Source organism: Echeneis naucrates, chromosome 24 (genome assembly GCF_900963305.1).
Source record: "Echeneis naucrates chromosome 24, fEcheNa1.1, whole genome shotgun sequence".
NCBI lineage: Eukaryota > Metazoa > Chordata > Actinopteri > Carangiformes > Echeneidae > Echeneis > Echeneis naucrates.
In genome coordinates, this window is record NC_042534.1 from 12,942,326 (window position 1) to 12,961,295 (window position 18,970).

Below are 18,970 nucleotides of genomic sequence, written 5' to 3' on the forward strand. Positions count from 1 at the left end.
GGGGTGTAGTAATGTGACTTGATAGTGTCAGCAGAAACACCGCTATTACTTACTATTTGATACATGTTTTAATACACGTTCTCTGGGATACGCACAGACACACACACACATACACTTGCAGAAATCATGCACTAGCTGAGTGTAAAATGATGTGTGTCTGTGTGGAGTTTGCAGAAAAACAAGCTCAACTGTAATTCCCCCCTGGGCTGCTGTAATCTCAGCAGTGAGGGAGGTAGATGGTCTATGCAAAGGGGAGGGGTGGAAGGAACTGAGAAGGGCAGGGTACATACAATTATACTGCATACTAATGTATGCTGAATGATGAAAGCAACCACTGTACCGCAGTGAGCTGAAATCAAAACAAGTGCTATATGTATAGTTTAGTCGCGACACGATTACTGTATGTGATCACAATTCTGTGTTTGTTGTAGGTTTGTGAGCGGCAGCAGGGATGGTACAGCACGAATCTGGCAGCTGCAGCCTCAGGGCTGGAGAAGCATTCTGCTGGACATGCAGACAAAATTACCCGGGTAAGTGTGTGTGTGTGTGTGTAGCTGTCAAAATCTGGCTTTTCAACCAGTGCTGCTGTGCTTAAAACTCAGAGCCGTGGGCTGGGATGATGCTGCAGGTTATAATGCAAGGCTAAATTTCACAAAAATCAATAATTTTGTCAACAAAAAGATCCAGACTTATTGTTTATGAAGAATCCTTGCTGAGAAAAGATGCCATTTATTTTATTTAAACATTTATTTAGCAATATTTACACTTGAGTCCCTTTGTACCACAAACAAAATGATTTTCTTTCAGTTACCTACAGCTGCATTTATTTATTCTGAGTTGTGTGGGGTGCCTCATAATGTATAGAGCATAAATAATTAAGTTAAAGAAAAAAAAAAAAAAAAAACTACTCCATGACACCTGTGGCACAAAGTGTGACAGTGATTGATTACACAATTGCTTCTAGGCAGAATATAGATTCACTGCAGGCATCAATGACAGCGAATGAATGGAGATGATGCTGACAGGCTTTTAAAGTCTTTACTGCCTGATTGAACACAAATGCAAACAATATACAGCAATGAGAAAAAATCCAGATGACCTGGTTATGTGTGGTGTAAATATATGTACCTGTTTTTTTAAATAATGGTGTTAAAGCTTAAACATCACAAGAAACAATAAAGTACATGGACTTGTTTTGGAAACACCAAGTTAAGGATTCAGTAAAACGTTTTGTATATGATGTTCTTCACAGTTTACATATGCAACAACTGTGGCTGTGAATATTTATCTTCAGCTGTAGCCACATAAGGTCTAGCTGTTAGATTGGCCGACTGTAAATAGTGTTCTCTTATTTTTTTCTGGCGTTTAAAACATTTTAGAATGTAATCTGTCTTTCATTTTTTACTGTTATTTATATATATATATATATATATATATATATATTTTTTTTTTTTTTTTTTTTTTTTTTTAATTTATTTCTTTTTCCCTGCACAAAACTGATCAACATCTTCACTTTAGGAAGTACAACCCTCCTCCACTGGAGGACAAGGTGACCAAGCTGAAGGTTACCATGGTAGCATGGGATCAGCATGACAGCACGGTGATCACAGCAGCGAACAATCTGACGCTGAAGGTGTGGAACTCCACCACGGGAAACCTCGTCCACGTCCTGATGGTACGAAGCCATTAAACATGTTCACACACATACTTGAGCATAAACAGTAAGTCTTAATTTCACTTAATTTAATATCTTGTGATTTATGTTCAAACAAACTTAGTAGTAGTTCAGGTTCAGTTCACTTGACTCAGAAATCCTTGGAGTGACAGGAATGCAAGTGACACAGTATTAAACCTATTAATTCAGAGATCAAATCTTCTATCAAGAAAACACCCTTGATTATTTTTTCTCTCTCTCAACAAGATTGTCTTAACCTGGACATTCATGTTGTTTAATGAAGGGTCATGAGGATGAGGTGTTCGTTCTGGAGCCCCACCCCTTTGATCCGAGAATCCTTTTCTCAGCGGGACATGATGGAAATTGCATTGTGTGGGACCTGGCCAGAGGTGTCAAGATCCGCTCCTACTTCAACATGGTGAGATTCCTGTCCACTCCCTGTCTCTCTGTCACTATTCTTTCCCTTGTCTTTGGCTACATGCACACTGAAGCATAACATACATCCCACCTCTAGTTTGACACAGATGTCTCTCTATGCAGAAAATTAGCAAAGGCTATGTTCACACAGCAAGTCCAAGCAGCCCAACTCCAACCTCTTTTCCCCATGTGACCCAGATTTGATTGTTTAATGAAAGTGTCATTGACAAATTATGTGAAATCTGATCTTATCAGATCAAATTTTGGGTCTCTTTCATATGTAGTTTTAAATTGGATATGGCTCTGACTTTTCTGAAATGCATCCTCAGTCTGAACAGCCATGTGACCCGTAATGGAATTTAATGTGACTTTAACGTCACTCTAGATCGACAATCATCATAATTGTGCGCAGGTGGGACTCACAAAACAAAACCAAACATGTCAGACAGAGGTAGTCAGTGGAGGAACTGAAATATTACACCTTATTAAATAGTAAACACTAACATATGTGGCCTTTGTGTTTTTACCAAACTCTTGTTTACTTCAGAGTGCTGCTTGTGATGTCTTGTTGCTCTTCTGCGTATTTGCGTTGTATCAAGGCCAGGATCAGTTCAAATTGGAGGCCAGTATGAAAAGATAATGTGAAAAGCACAATAAAAAAATGGATGTAGAAAGAAATCCAAATTACGCACCAAGGCTTGCAGTCTAAATGTAGTCAAAAACATTAGCACGTGTTTTTCATTAAATCCATCCATCTTCTACTGCCTTTTCTGTTTCTTGGGGCTGCTGGAGCAAATCCCAGCTCACATCGGGCAAGGGGTGGGGTACACCCTGGACAGGGCCAACACACAAAGACAAACAACCACTCATGCTCGCATTCACATCTACAGTCAATTTAGAGTCACCAGTTAACCTAGACATGCATGTGTTTGGGAGGAAACTGGAATACCTGGAGGAAACCAGACATGGGGAGAACATGCAAACTCCACACAGGAAAGACCCAGGCCGGGAACCGAACCCACAACCTTCTTATTGTGGGACAACAGCACTAACTACACCGCTGTGCTGCTCATTTGATCTAGTCCTTGTGTATTTACTTTTGTCCAACCACACATTCTTTCTCTTTCCTTTCCCAATGTCATTCTTCGCCATGCATTCTTTCCCGCTCACCCTCTAACTGTCTCTCCCCTCACTCCTTGCTTTCACTTTCTCTCTCTCCTCTCTCTTTATCTTTCACCTCCACTATGGCTTTGGCATGCCATTTTGATACACTTCATCTGGCCATGGGCACAAGTCCAGTATCAAGTGAAATCATGCTGCCATGCTCATGTGCATATGCTGCTGTACATATTCATCTGGTGTGTTAATAGTTGTAGCCTCTGTTGTATTTCCTGTGTGTGTCTCTATGGTAACCAAGGACAGCATTAATCACAGTCTCAAAACGAGTGAGTCACTCTTGAGAGCTGGTCAGTCGGACAAAATCTTGGTGCTGATCATAGACAGAGTGTGTGAACAGGCCCAGATTTCTGTATGAAACTTTAAGGTGGCATTTGGGAAACTTCACTGTTGAGAGATAACTGAGACGACAGATAGTATCTGCAGTGTATAAACACAGCAGACAGTTTGCTTAGCGTCATATAAAAAGAGAAGCAGGGGGATTTTGAACCTACCAGCAGCTTTATGCTGTAAAAATTACAAAGTCTATATTTTGTAGTGGGGGTGAGTGCTGAGTGTTGCTTGTGTAGTGAACTATAGACAAGCTTGGTGTTTTCTGTTGTCTTCTGTCTCTCTGTGTGAGGTGGAGCTACCGGCTGTGGCCTGATATTTTTCTGACAGTGTGCTGACTGGTGTCAATCTTCTGCTGTAATCCTCAGCAAAAAAGCAAGAGATTGGTTTATTTCTAGACATTCAGGGCTTTTTCTTTAAATTGGCAAAGCTTGCAAGCCACTTCAGGCAGACAAGTTCAGTTGCTGCTTCATGTAGTCACCACACCTTCTGCGATTAAGAGAGTCTGTTGAAGATAGCACACGTTCATTTATCTTTCAACACTGTGTCATCACAGCTGCTGCTACTGTTGCCCATCAGCTGTCAAGTGTGCCCTCCCTGCATGTACCTCAGCAGGAGATGGCTGAAAATTCAGTATTTCAGGTTTAGCAAATGAAGAGTCTTTTTGGTGACTAGGGAACAGATAACCAAAGATGAAAGTAGAAATGTTGTCGACTTGTAAAAATGGAGGAGTTAGTCTCAGCTTGTACAGGTCCTCTATTTAGTCAGAGTGGATATGACTCATCTTGCTTTCCATCTGATTTTTTTTTCACGTTGATGTTGCTGTAGTTGAGAAATGCTGCTGGCACGAAAAGCTATTCAAATACGGCTATCTATTAAACCGTTCCTTTATTTTGATTTAGTATTTTAGGAAAGTCTTTTAACACAAGACTTTTTGCTTACTGAATAGTGCATATGAGCTTGTGTATTAGACATTTTGAATTGACTGTGTGTATGTCATACATCTGCTACAGTTGCCTGGAATTCCTTGTGAGCAGTGTAATACAAAGATTTACAATGCGCACTATTTGCCTATCTGTATCTGTCTCTGGATAGATTGAAGGCCAGGGCCATGGGGCATTATTTGACTGCAAATGTAGTCCTGATGGGCAGCACTTTGCAGCCACAGACTCCCATGGACACCTGCTCATCTTTGGCTTTGGCTCCAGCAGCAAGTACGACAAGGTAAAGCAAAAGAGCCATCTCACAAATTTACACATATCACTTCGCTTGGCATTTAAAAATAACGCAAATAAAAAATATTATCTGTAGTAACAAAGTGCTCAGACCAGATGTTGGAAGGTCCTCAATGAAAACATACAGAATAGGTGTATTAGCTTTAGTGTAAATGTACCTGTTACTCTGCACCTCTGCTTCAGATCGCGGACCAGATGTTCTTTCATACTGACTATCGGCCATTGATCCGAGATGCCAACAATTTTGTACTGGATGAGCAGACCCAGCAGGCGCCACACCTCATGCCTCCTCCCTTCCTGGTGGACGTGGATGGGAACCCCCACCCTCCCAGATACCAGCGTCTGGTGCCTGGCCGGGAGGGCTGCAGGGATGAGCAGCTGATACCACAGATGGGCGTCACTTCCTCAGGTACAGGGGCTGAAACCAGGCCCTGGATTCAGTTAAAGATGAACTTAATCCTTGTATGCTTTTACACCTTGGATCAGAACTTTGCCCAGAGGCTTCATCAGACCTCATCTGTCAGCTGATCAAAGACGCTTTTGTCAAGCTGATCATGCAGCTCTTGTAGCTCATTACTCGGCAAGAATGTTATCTCTCTTCAAATGTGCTTAATGAGAAGCTTTTACTGAAACTGTGCTAGCAACAGCAATTAAATCCAGCATTAATAAGGCAGTTTATAATCTTGGCAAGTATATAAACAGAAACATTCAGCAGTTAATGAAATGCTTTGGTGTTACAACAGATTCTTCGCTCCTTTCTGTTTCTCTTCTCTTTCTCCTCGTCCATTCCCATCTGTGTCAGGCCTGAACCAAGTCGTGAGTGAGCAGGCGGTGGACGGTCCCAGTCCCTTGGACACGATGATTCAGAGGCTGCAGCAGGAACAAGACCAAAGATTGGGAGCAAATGATGTCTCTGCTTCTGTTGCTGCTGCAAACTCCAGGGCCAGTAGAGGTAGGACAAAGTCGTGGCTGGGTGACGAGTGACTGATATGAGTATAGTGCTGTCAGCTCCTTAATGTGGATTCAGTGTGGTTCAAATGCTATGCTGAGTGGTGAAAATGTTATTTTAGGAAGCTCATGATGTCATTTCAACATCCTGAAACTGTATAAACAGTGTCACTCAAATATTGCAAATTCCCCTAGCTTTTTTGTGGATACTACATTAACCCCGACATGATAAATCTGTACCTTTTAATTATGTGACAATTAGACTGCACAATACTTTTATAAGAATTACATATTCATTATAGTCAAAACAATTAGTTCCAAACTTTTTTTCAGGGGAAATTAATGCAAAATGAAACAAACAAACAAACAACAAAAAAGAAACCCTAACTCTAACACGATGAAACACTCATTGAACCGTGAAGAGTTTTAGAAGATATCTGAGTGGGCTATGCGCTTTCTGGGTCAGCATTTAGTCATGAAAATACAGTTGATCAAAGTCATCATTGTACCTGTGGCTCTGGTGATCCATTCTCACACATTAGTGAACACAATGTTAAGTAATTGTATTTGTCTTTATTTGCAAGTGTCTTTATTGTACCCTTTGTAAATTCCATTAGGTTTTACAACTGAAACATAATTACCTCAACAATTGATTCCTTTTGGGTCCAACCTCTCAGCTATATGTTGCTTTTCTTTGTCTCATGTGATAGTAACACAAGTATTTTTGGGTTTACAACTTTTGGTCTGTTGAAACAAGCAACCTGAATAACTCAAAGTCAAATTCAGGAAATTGTGATATATAGTTTGCATTATTTTTGAAATTTTACTGACAAAACATAATGAAAATAATTTTTGGGGTCATCATAGGGCACACTGGCGTGCTCTTATAGCTATTAAAGTCTAGTGGAAACCTTCTAATTCTTTATCAATTGTTTGTGTTAAAAAATGTAAAATGTTAATGTGTTACCTGTTGACAGCCTGATTCAAATCACTTTGTTTCTCTCTTCTTGATGCCTCTTCTCCACAGGATCAGTCAGTTCGCCAACTGAGGTGCACTCCCCACCCAATGTGGGCCTGCGGCGCAGTGGCCAGATCGAAGGTGTGCGCCAGATGCACAGCAACGCCCCACGCAGCCAGATGGCCACAGAGGGGGACCTGGTAGCATGGAGTCGTAGGGTGCTGGTCCCTGAGCTGGAGGATGCCTCTGTCAGGTGAAACACACACAGATACACATAAAATCAGACTTTGCAGGTTTGAGCGTTATGTGATTTTCTTTCTTTGGAAGTGGTAGCAGCATGGCATGAAGTGTGTTTGTCTGTGTGTGTTATTTTGCAGGAGACAGGTGAACTGGCGTGAGGCTAAGGGGGAGGAGGAAATCAATATTTATCAGTCAGAAAGGAGACGCCGTACCATCCACTCTCTCCCCAAGGAGAGCAGGGTAAGTGAATTAACATTTGCACACACACTCGTAGACTTGATTGTTTCACAGCACATTACAGAAACATGATTATTTTTCTACTTCAATCATCTTATTGACACCTTAACATCTTACAAGAACTCTGTATTCATTTTAATTTGGTCTATTGTTTTGTTATTTCTACTTCTTACCCTTGTGTCCCTAATTATCGTCCATATTTACTAGTCTGCTCTCGGTTGTTGCAGGTTCATCCCACTTCAGAGTGTGTAGCTGATGAGGCGAGGAGGAGCCAGGGTAACCATGGTTATCAAACTCGGGCTGCCATGGAGGAGACGAGTCGCCAGAGTGCTGAGGCTGCAGATGATGATGACAGCACCTCAGAGGTAGCTCTATTGTTATTGCCTTATTTTGGATTTACTTTTTTACTTGATTGATAAAAATCAATCTATCCTATCTGTTATTGTATTTTTAAAGAGGTCTTAAAGATATATTCACATTATTTTCATGTTTTTCATTAATTTATTTTAATTGATATTTTATTTTCAGGGAGAGGTGGAGGTACGCCAAATCAATGGACACTCCTCAGAGGAAGAGAAGGAAGAGGAGGAGAAAGAGCCTTGGCCAGATGACCATAGCAGTTCAAGGTAAAATACAGTCTGTTGTACACCTTAATAATATCATCATACTCAAACATATACATGCATCTACTTTGCAAACAATGAAACAACACTGTGTATTCATGTATTTACAGTGACTACTCCAGCGATTACTCTGACTGGACAGCAGACGCAGGGATCAACCTTGAACCACCCAAGAAGAGTGTTAAAGTGAAAAAGAAGAGCAGCAGCTCTGAGGAAGATGCAGAGAAGAAGAGGGATGGGAAGAAAGAAAGAAAGAAAGACAAACCAGACAAAGATGGTGTGTTACCAAAGAAGAAGAAGCCAAAGGAGAAGAGGAAGGTTTGTGATTTAAAAAGTTATTACCCATCAGCTTTTAGTGCAGTTAATATTTCAATTGATAATTTGATGATGTTACAAGACCAGAAATGTCAATCTTTGGCATTAATTAGTTAAGAGTGAACCAACGTGACAGAATCATGATCAAGCGTTTGGTTTGCATTTATCATTTTATGTCTTATAATATTAATATATTATATTCATGATGGTGGTTAAAAAATTTTAACTGCTGCAATCTACCTCTTTAAGATGTCTGGTTCTGAGGCTCTTTTCTAATTTATTTGTTCAAGGTTTACTGTTGTGTTGTGTGTACATGCACTTTGATGAAAGCTAAGATGCTTGTTTGTTTAATTTATATTCATATAATCATTAAATTATATTAGATTAGGCTCTTTTGATGCTTCATAACAGATAATTTGCGTGGGAACTAAAGAAAAAAGAAAAACATTTGGTTGCAATAATCCTCTGTTTATAGTGATTTATTTGACTTGGACAGGTGTGATCACCATACGCCCTTTGTACTCTACAAGTAATAATAGGCAGACACACTGAGGGTGGATTGTAATCTTGAACTATCTGTAGAACTTTGTAGAGATGCAAAATCTTCATACATTTGAAAAACGTAAGGAAATGTTTTAAATGCAATTTTTTGAAAGACCTGTCTGGGAATTCATTATTGAATATTGATTGTTTTGTTTGTAATTTAGAGGGCAGAGTTTCAGGAGCAAGGGCTGACTCTGGAAGAGTGGCTTCCCTCCGCTTGGATCACAGACACAGTCCCACGGAGATGTCCTTACATACCCCAGATGGGAGACGAGGTACACCACTTGTTCGTGCTACTGTGGCCGCACCACATGTGTGCCAAATAAACACGGGCGTTTTACATAAAAACAAGATTAGGGCTGTAATGCTCTTGACATGTTGGAAAACAAGGGGTACACTAACTACTATTGGAATCCCCAACTTCTAAACATTTGTTGCCATAAATTTAAGATTTTGAGTAGAGTGACATGCTGTACAGCCAAGACGCAGTTATGGGTGTTCTGTTCTGTTATGTATTTGAAATGATAAATGGTTGAGTGTGTGTTTGCAGGTATACTACTTCAGACAGGGTCACGAAGCTTATGTGGAGATGGCCAAACAGAAAAAGATTTACAGCATCAATCCTAAGAAGCAGCCCTGGCACAAGATGGAGCTGCGGGTAAGGAACAGTTTGACAAAGATGCATTTAGGGCTGTCTGAAGAGAGATGTCGCGCTCCGGAAACATCCCATGTTTTGTGAGATTTATATTGTGTCTTTACTTGTTGGCTCACAACCACAGAGGAGAAGCCTATAATAAAAAATCATAGAGCCATGTCACAAAATACAGGCTTTGGACAGGGGAACTATACTTGGACATTTAAGTTGAAGACATTTATTGAAGGAGCTATTTGTAAGAAATGCCATTGCTACATGAGTAACAAGAGCATTAATAGCTGTTTGCATTGCAGTCCAGACGAAATATGGCAACTTCAAAATCAAATGTTATTTACTGACCAAGAGTTTCTCCAGGGGTGAAAAATAACATCAGTGTTTCTCTCTGCCGATGAAATTAGCACACAGACCAGCTAGCCCCAACTAGTCTCAGTGTAGCCTCCATTCCTCTCTTAAGATGTAGCCCTGCTCCGAGGTACTACCAAAGCATCTTGCATTATAAAAACAATGGTAGCTAAAGCTCTTGTCAGGTGTCACTCGAAACCACCTGCTCCTGGTAAGGAACTAGAGTGAAATAATATTCTTATATTGGTCCTTTAAAAACATTAAAAGAAAATAACTGTGAAAAACTGCAACAAACATATTATATTGGATTTTTTTTTGATCCAGCATTAAGCTGTGGCTGTGTAATATTTCCACTGACATTTCTGAGATGAAAAAATGACACAATGTCTTCTTAGAGTCGCATAGCTGCAACCTAGAGTGATGTTAGTATTCACTGTATTCTTCAGAGTACTACCACAATAGCAAAATTCCTACTGGCTTTTCTTTTTATCACTTTTTCATTCTCAGGTGCACTTTAATCCCTTTTCTTTCCTAAAAATGTCCTTTTCACTAAAGTGTACAAAGTTTCGTGCTGTATTTGAAACTGCCTCTGAAAGAAAAAGAAAATGACCACCATCAGACACTTATTTTAAAAGCAGAGCTTATGGGATCATACTTTTACTTGGTGTCCATCATCATCCTCTACCACTTTCTGGGTTGTAGGGAATGCCAGAGCCAATCCCAGCTCACATTGGGCGACGGCCAGGCACACCCTGGACAGGTCTCCAGTCCTCCACAGGGCCAACATACAAACAACCACTCACACTCACACTAATTGACCTATGGACAATTTAGAGTCACCAATGAAACCCATGCAGGCACTGGGAGAACATGCAAACTCCACACCGAAAGGCCCCAGGCCAGTAACCAAACCACTATGGTGCGGTGCTGCCCCTTTACTTGGTTTATTTTTTCATTTCTTTTTCATGTGTAGAGGCAGAAATGCCAAATTCTGTGCAGATGGTAGACCATAATGCAATGCAGGCACAGCATGCATCTTTGTGATTGTGTTGCCTACAGTGTGTGAAATGCAGCACTCTGCCCAGTAGCTTTTTTTTTTTTTTTTTTTTTTTTTTTTTTGGGGTGGGGGGTTATTTGAACAACCTAGCAATGTGAAAGCATCTGTCTTTGCTCTCACTCTCACTCACTGTTAAACAGTGGAAAATAATGTTTAGGTTCAAGGACATGTGAAAGATCTTCCCTGACAACAAATGACTTTGCTGCCATTTGTTCTTTTTTTTCTGTGTTCAGGAGCAGGAGCTGATGAAGATAGTTGGCATCAAGTATGAGGTCGGCTTGCCCACACTGTGCTGTCTGAAGCTTTCCTTCCTGGACCCTGACACTGGCAAACTGACAGGAGGCTCCTTCTCCATGAAGTAAGTGTAAAATCTGCAGCAGGACAGATGTTTACCAGCTGTACAGCACATTACACATCTTGTCTTTTAAAATTAAGTGCTTACCCTTGTTAAGATGGCACATGGTGCTTTACAGTGTGTCATATCCTGTCTGCCACCATGCAGTTTTTCAGTGTAAATGTCTCCTCTAAAGCAATCTATTCTGACAAGTGTTAGTTGAACTCTCAACGCAAAACAAATTCTGTGTTCCAGAGCTGTTGTGCACTGTTAGTATAGGATTTGTTGTTTGAATGTTGTGTTGTGGTGTTCCCCTCGTAGATACCACGACATGCCGGATGTAATCGACTTCCTGGTGTTGCGGCAACAGTTTGACAATGCCAGAAAGAGGCAGTGGACGATAGGTCAGCCAGTTTTGTGTATGCTGTCTGAATAATTCAGACTAATTGAAAACATGTGGAGCATTTGAACATAAATTATAAGTGACTTCTTTTTTCTGGCTCAATTTTGAAAGTCAGCTCTTCTGTGAAAATCTAAATAACCCTGTGGTGTCTGTAGGTGACAGATTTCGGTCAGTGATCGATGATGCCTGGTGGTTTGGAACTATTGAGAGCCAGGAGCCCTACCAGCCCCAGTATCCTGACAGCTTGTTCCAGTGCTACAATGTCTGGTATGTCATTGTCACTGTTTTGCAACAGGGTTGCATGTTTGATCAGATATAACTTGCAGTTAAGTGTTGATAATTTTTTTTAGCAAATGAGAGCACCACAGTAACTACCATGACCCCACTGAGACTGAGAGGTGCTGAGATAAAAAAAAAACACAACTAAGGAAACCAGGTGGTAGTGAAAAGGAAGTAGAGTATTACATTATTTTCAGTTTGAGGTCTTGACAGTCAAAGTATATATCTTACAAATAGCATTTTTGTGGCACTGCAAGTTAATTTCAGCAATGTTTTCAGCTCCTTAAAACTGCACAATAAAATGCAATAGGATGAAACCAGGATGAGAGGTTTCAGAGGAAATATAGACAGAAGATGTATAATCTGTTTGTGAACAAATCAGGATTCTTGTTTTATGCGCAGTCGTGCAGCACTAATTTGCTTAATTGCAAAGGAAGTTATTTTTTCAACAGTAAAATTTTACAAGATCTGTGACTTGAAATTCCTGTGAAATTTCATTTGAAATTTAGAGAGACTTTTGGGAATCACTGAAGTGTGAAGACTTTGTTTCAGCTCCCAGTTGATCCAGAGTTGCAGGCGGTGTTTCAGTACAAAGAGTATCTTTGAAGACATAGTGATTTTAAGACCCGACTTTTCACCGATCCAACTATTGTACCAACACAATATGTAATCTGACATTTCATTAAAATGTTTTGCATCTAACAGGGATTTGTGTATTTTGACAAACTCTGGCAAATATAGATAAATAGCTGCTTGTGATTATGCTGTCAACACCTCCTCTCACAACACTCATTAACCACATAAACACCTCATGGATTGAATCATTCAAGAATTTTGAGAGAAGTATCCCACATGACAGTTTGAATGTGATATGTACAATGACGCTAACTGGCACCACCCTTTGTTTTGCCATCCGAGTTATTTTTTGTTCTGTTGAAAAACTTCAAAAGACAATGACGTCCCCATTAGGACGTGGGAGAGGGATGGCAGTGTTTGCAATGCTGGTTGTCACCTGTGCGAAATAGAAAAGAAATGACAAACAAAGAGACTACAATGTGATGAATGTCGATGATTCATATCAGCACTATTTCCCACCCAGCTGGGATAATGGAGACACAGAGAAGATGAGTCCTTGGGATATGGAGCCTATTCCTGATGATGGTGGGTTATGTGGAACACACCCACCCACATGCTTAGACACACACACACACACAATTTCTTTATTAAAAAGTAGAATTCTGGCTTTTTTGTTGTTGTTTTCTTTTTTCCTGTTTCAAATATTTGCAGTTGTTTTTTTTTTGCAGCCACATTCCCGGAAGAGTTGGGCATGAGTGTCCCGTTGGTAGAGGATGAGCAGAAAGAGCTGCTGTATGTCCCTCTGGACGGGGAATGGGGCTGTCGCACACGTGCAGAGGAGTGTGAACGCATCATCAAAGCCATCGACCAGCTTTGCACACTTGGTATGAAATTATTAATCCTCTGTGAAAACAAAATCCACTTCTGTAAAGTTTAGCCATAAGGGAAACATTTCTAGTAAAGAGGCATGACTCCACACAATGTGAGTCACCACTCTGAGCTCATCAGCATGAGGCCAGCATAGCAGGGACACAGATCGTATGCTAAAAGGAATAAGCTGCTAACAGGTTGAGCCAGATAGTGAGGCGCTTGTTCAAATTCCTCTTAAGTGATGTAATATCATATGAGGCGCAGGCTTTGTATTACTGCAATCCTCGTGCAAAAAAGCTGACACGAGGGCTCCCTCTAGTGGCAGTCTGTGGGAACAGCACACACAAGGACCAACAGCCAGCACGCTAAAGATAAGATGAGACTTTATTGATCCCACTTGGGGAAATTTCCTTGTTACAGCTGCTATGTACAGAGAGAATAGAAACAGATTAAAATATAATATCATTACAAATCAAAGAAAGAGCACAGTATAAAACAGAAAGAAGAGAGATACTATATACAGAAATATACACAGCACACATTATGGATGCATTAATCTTTCTAGATGCCTCCCTGTTACTCCCACGCTTTATGCTGCAGTTGGCTCACAGAACAGGATTGTTATTGACTTGTTTAGATAAGTTTCTGATGTCTAAATTTAGGTAGAAATATTTAGAATAGGTAGAAAAAATATAAATCCAAATATAGAAATGTGTGAGTTAATATTGCTGTTGTAATGTCTAGTTCTTGTAAAGATTTCCACATTTGTTAAATACCCTCAACTCCCTGATGTTAGCCGCAGCTTCACTGCACTTGATAATGTAACTTGGGGGAGTGTGAAAGGAAGATTGCATTATTATTTAATTGGTTTTATCAGAATTATTATCATAACAAAACCCCCTCAAATACTTTGCAGGTAGGCATCATTAGTTTACTACTACACAGGTTATATATCAAACAATGGTGGCATGGAATTCATTATGAAATATCTTGACATCAGAGAATAGAACAATATTAAAAAAAGTTAAGATGGTATTTGTTTACAGAAGGAATCGTTTATTGCACGATACATTTCTTATTTATGAGAATTTCAGATTTGTTATGGAATTATTAAATATGAGAAATAGATACAAGGAGCTATTTCATCTCATGTAATTATTTGTGCTTTGTTTTTGTTGATTGGCAGAATGAGTTGCATTGAGTTGTAAAAGTTTTCTTTTCTAGGTTTTCAAATGCATTTATTAAATAGGGCGCTAATATGGGTTACATAGGTTTAGAGATGTATTGGTTGCGTTGTGTATTGGGAGTTTAATTATGGGTATAGATGTTATGGATCTGTTTTTATTTGTTGGCATATGCATATCAACTATGGCTAATTAGAATTTATCTTAAAATATAAATACATGTAAGTTATTTTATGCCATTTTCTTGTTGAGGCTCAACACAAGATGACAAATTCTCCTTTTTCTTGGTCATCTAAAAACTGATGTAGTTTTTTACATGGTACTAAAAGCTTCACTTGTTGCAGCTGATTTGTGCCAGTTATAATCCTATTTTAACTTCTCTCTGCTGACAAAACTCTCCGCTCAGATGTGGCAGCTCCTTTTGCCTTTCCAGTGGACCTACAGGCTTACCCCACATACTGCACTGTAGTGGCCTACATCACTGACCTCAGCACTATACGGCAAAGGCTGGTGAACCGCTTCTACAGGTAACTACTATCCGGCTGTGTTTGAGTAACGCAGTTGGCAGATGATACAGAATGTGTGAACTTGAAACAAATAAATTCATAAATGTGTATTTTCTTTTCAGACGACTGTCCTCTCTGATGTGGGAGGTTCGTTACATTGAACACAACGCTCAAACTTTCAATGAGCCCGGATCATTCATCGTCACTACTGCCAAGTTTGTCTCTGACCTCATGCTGCAGTTTATAAAGTGAGTGTCTTAAATATGTAGTCCCACTGATTTAAAACCTTGTGAGTTGGTATTTAGTTACAGAGCTTACGTCAGTTGAAATTAAATGCTTAAATTTGGTCATTTAAACATGTATTTAATTTTTGTTATGGCTATTTGAAACAACAAATTTCTATCTTTCCATGTTAAACATCTCACAACTTTTGTACTTTCACATGAATTAATTTGCGCTGTCTCATCTCTCTCAGGGACCAAAGTCTGACGGACCTCATGCCCCTCTACAAAACAATGAAGAAGGCAACTTTCTCTGATTCAGAAGATGAGGTATGTTTTTATATATATATAACCATCGCTGACAAGATTTCTAAATGGAGTATTATTTCTGGAAGGTGTTGTGTGTTTTCAATTTAAAAAAGTCCCATCCTTTAAACAAATGTCCTAATAACTTCCTTGAGAAGCAGCCAAGTTGAAATGCTTAATGCATAAAAGTTTCCACAAAAGTTTTGATTACCTGTAATAACTGTCAAAACTCTGTCGCTGCCCCACATTAGCGGAGCAGTCATTGCAAAACTGAGAATAAAGGGCCTAAAGTTTTCAACTGTGTAACAGATATCAAATATGTGGCACAAATGTCCCCTTTTTTGTGAATTTTAATCTAGCTAAATTAGACGACATGAATACCATTTGTCAACAGATGGCAGTCAGTGCTCTTTTCTGGCAAACTAGTTATATTTGTGCCAAAATTCTTTTTAGTTCTGTGTTATAAAAAATCACTACCAAAATGTGTTTTAATCGAATGCATTCATTTTTCAGATGGAAAACGACAGTGCTTAGAAAATAAACTGATTTTTGCTTTGGCTAAGGGTAGCTAGCTCCTGCTTGATATGGCTTAGATTGAATTTTAGAACTTCCATTAGCTTTTTGTGCCAATATTTATTTTGTAGTAAATGTAAAGTACTTTCACTGGAATTGTGGAGGTATGAGGACTTGTGGAAAAATTAGGTCAAAACATCACTTTCTAGTCTTTACTCAGTTTTGAGCCAACATGTATTTATTGTTTTTTAGCTCTGTGGGGCGGAGCAGTGAAACTATCTAATATGTGCTTTCAATAAATCTAGTTTAGCAGCTCAAAGAGTTCATAATGCATGAAAGCTTACACTTGAAAGGTAGCTGGTAGTTGAAACAGTAAAAAATGCATTAGACTTATAATTCCCTTCCCTCTTCCTATTTAGGATGAAGAGGAGGATGACGAAGATACTAATACTCCTGGAACATCTACACGAAACCACAAGGTAGCATGTCTCACTGCAGAATTTTGTTCCCATACGTTAACCCTAACCCTCTAACATGTCTCCTTTCACATGAAAAGCTACTGCAGTGTCACATAAACCAGCTTTAAAGAAAGCGCAGGCTGTGCTGTATTATCAAGTACGAGTTACTTACAGTGTTTTGTCACTTTTTGCGTAGGGACGTCGGCCTATGCAGCGGCAGCTGCGAACCCGACCTCCTTTGTACGATCCTCATGCATGGCGGGGGCGCTGCAAGGAGCTGCTCGACCTGATCTTTCAGTGTGAAGACTCTGAGCCTTTCAGGGAACCCGTGGACCTTCAAGAGTACCCGGTACACATGCAACAAGTCTTACTTTCTTTATCACATATGGTGCACATGTTTGAACTCTACCTCATCAGACACAAACCAATCTTCTGGTTTCAGTTTGGCTGGTTGTGAATTTCCACCAGTCTCACATTGATTTGCATTAGGTCCTTGAGTTTTTCTGCAAAGTCTGTCTGAGACCTGAGTGGCTACAATTCAATTACATGAGGAGTGGTGTTTGAGGTGAGGGAACTGTTTGATCTGAAGATCAAGCCTCTTCATTCAGCATCTGAAATGAAGACCAAATTGAATGGATGTGCAGGTTGTGAAAGAAAAACAATGTGAACACTTGCGGCTTCAGTTGGCTACAGTTCTCTTGGTAGCAGAAGAGGAGTGGGATTCTGTAATGTTGAATCTGGTTTTTTCCACTTTAGTAAAGTCCAGTCCACTCTAAATGAAACCTCAAATCCCCCAAATCTCTTACTTCCCTGTCCTCTCTGACTCTGTCTTCTTCTTGTGTATTCCACATTCTGTTCACATCTTTACAAAGCGGTAATTGAAATGTCCCAACTTTCCTCCCGTCTTCTCCCAGGATTACCTGCAAATAGTCGACTCTCCAATGGACTTTGGAACTGTTCTCAACACGCTGACAGAAGGAAAGTACCAGTCTCCCATTGAGCTCTGCAAAGATGTCAGGCTCATTTTCAGCAATTCCAAAGCTTACACGCCCAGTAAGAAGTCTCGGGTGAGACATGCATGGACAAACACACACACTTGCTGAAACAAACAGCAATATTGACTATATTGTATCCAGTATTTGGAATTTGATGGATTTGAAAATAATCCGGAAATTAGCCATCGCTTTTTAACAGTAGCTGATTTTAGTTCATCCTTTTTTGTTGCTCCAGATCTACAGTATGAGTCTGAGGCTTTCAGCGCTGTTTGAGGAGCACGTCAGCTCCATCTTGGCTGACTACAAGGCCATCCATGGCCTGACAGATAAACTCAATAGACAGGGCACAGACAGACAGACGCGACACACTACGGACAGACAGACACGGCACGCCATGAAGAGGAGGAGGAGGAGGAGTGAGTCTCCCGCAAGCAGCACTGCATCAAGGTAGAAGGAAAGACTTATTTCCATTTTTTTATTTTAGAGTTTGTAGCTCTGGTGGGCAGCACAGCGGCATAGTGGTTAGCACTCACAACAAGAAGGTCGCAGGTTCTTGTTTCTGTGTGGACTCTGCCTGTTCTCCCCGTGCCTGCGTGGGTTTCCTCCCACCATCCAAAGACATCATGTTTGGGTTAACTGGTGACTCTAAATTGTCTGTATGTGAGTGCGAGTGTGAGTGGTTGTGTGTCTCTGTGTGTTGGGCCTGTGATGGACTGGTGACCTGTCCAGGGTGACCCCACTCTCGCCCAGTGTGAGCTGGCATTGGCTCCAGCTCCCTCCATGACCCGGAAATGGAATTGGAGTTGAAGATGAATGAATGAATGAATGAATGAATGAATGAGCTCTCATCGTGCATTCAGTTTGATGTTTTGGGTTTGTTCTTCCTATGCTGTTCCTCTAGCCCAGAGAGAAAGAGACGTGTATCATCAAGGGCAGCCACAAAAAGGGAGCCATCACCAGCTCCCTCACGACCCTCCTCTCAGAGACACAGTGTCCCCCTGAAACAGCCCCCACAGCTGGTGAACGGGAAGGCGGACACACCAGCAGCAGGGCGAACGCGAAGTGCAGCAAGACATTCTGCACATTCACCACCTGCCTCATCCTCCTCACATAATACCACAAGCAGCACACAGAGCACAGCAGGTGAGACTTGTTGCACATGTAAAGCAATACTTTGACATTTTTTTATTTTAAAGGTGTAGCTTCACATGTTGAGAAATGCCCCTAGTTCCTTTTCTTGATGAGAGAGGATGAGAAGCACAACATCACTCTCATGTCTGCATGCTAAATATGGAGCTTATTTTTCAGCTGGATAAAACACAAGTGGTCAAGATTGTGTGAGTTCATCACAGCATGTTCTGCAAATATGCTTAAGTTTTTGTGTATCTCTTTGCCATCTTCAGAGTCTACCCGTTCGCTGAGGGCTCATAATTCTTTGTCAACTTCATCACCATCAGTTCTTGAAAAGGCGATGCCCTCTCCAACTGTAGAAGGTAGCACCCGGCGGAAACTCAGGACTCCTGTACGGCACACACCTGGTAAGAGTGGGTGTTGATTAGTTGTAATGCTAATGT

General features: G+C 40.4%; 1 protein-coding gene across 1 annotated transcript in view; it reads left to right on the forward strand.

The window, feature by feature from the left end:
- phip (PHIP subunit of CUL4-Ring ligase complex) overlaps nt 1-18,970 on the forward strand; it is a 32,780-nt gene that overhangs the window by 10,430 nt on the left and 3,380 nt on the right. The window contains exons 13-39 of the mRNA XM_029496205.1: nt 432-530; nt 1,519-1,675; nt 1,959-2,093; nt 4,694-4,822; nt 5,017-5,242; nt 5,636-5,785; nt 6,809-6,992; nt 7,117-7,219; nt 7,444-7,581; nt 7,745-7,842; nt 7,950-8,157; nt 8,862-8,972; nt 9,248-9,355; nt 10,985-11,109; nt 11,407-11,489; nt 11,644-11,755; nt 12,867-12,928; nt 13,072-13,227; nt 14,804-14,924; nt 15,026-15,151; nt 15,379-15,454; nt 16,363-16,422; nt 16,598-16,750; nt 17,316-17,468; nt 17,632-17,843; nt 18,298-18,539; nt 18,800-18,934. Coding sequence (XP_029352065.1) covers nt 432-530; nt 1,519-1,675; nt 1,959-2,093; nt 4,694-4,822; nt 5,017-5,242; nt 5,636-5,785; nt 6,809-6,992; nt 7,117-7,219; nt 7,444-7,581; nt 7,745-7,842; nt 7,950-8,157; nt 8,862-8,972; nt 9,248-9,355; nt 10,985-11,109; nt 11,407-11,489; nt 11,644-11,755; nt 12,867-12,928; nt 13,072-13,227; nt 14,804-14,924; nt 15,026-15,151; nt 15,379-15,454; nt 16,363-16,422; nt 16,598-16,750; nt 17,316-17,468; nt 17,632-17,843; nt 18,298-18,539; nt 18,800-18,934 — 3,662 coding nt within the window. The remainder of the gene's footprint in view (nt 1-431; nt 531-1,518; nt 1,676-1,958; nt 2,094-4,693; nt 4,823-5,016; nt 5,243-5,635; nt 5,786-6,808; nt 6,993-7,116; nt 7,220-7,443; nt 7,582-7,744; nt 7,843-7,949; nt 8,158-8,861; nt 8,973-9,247; nt 9,356-10,984; nt 11,110-11,406; nt 11,490-11,643; nt 11,756-12,866; nt 12,929-13,071; nt 13,228-14,803; nt 14,925-15,025; nt 15,152-15,378; nt 15,455-16,362; nt 16,423-16,597; nt 16,751-17,315; nt 17,469-17,631; nt 17,844-18,297; nt 18,540-18,799; nt 18,935-18,970) is intronic.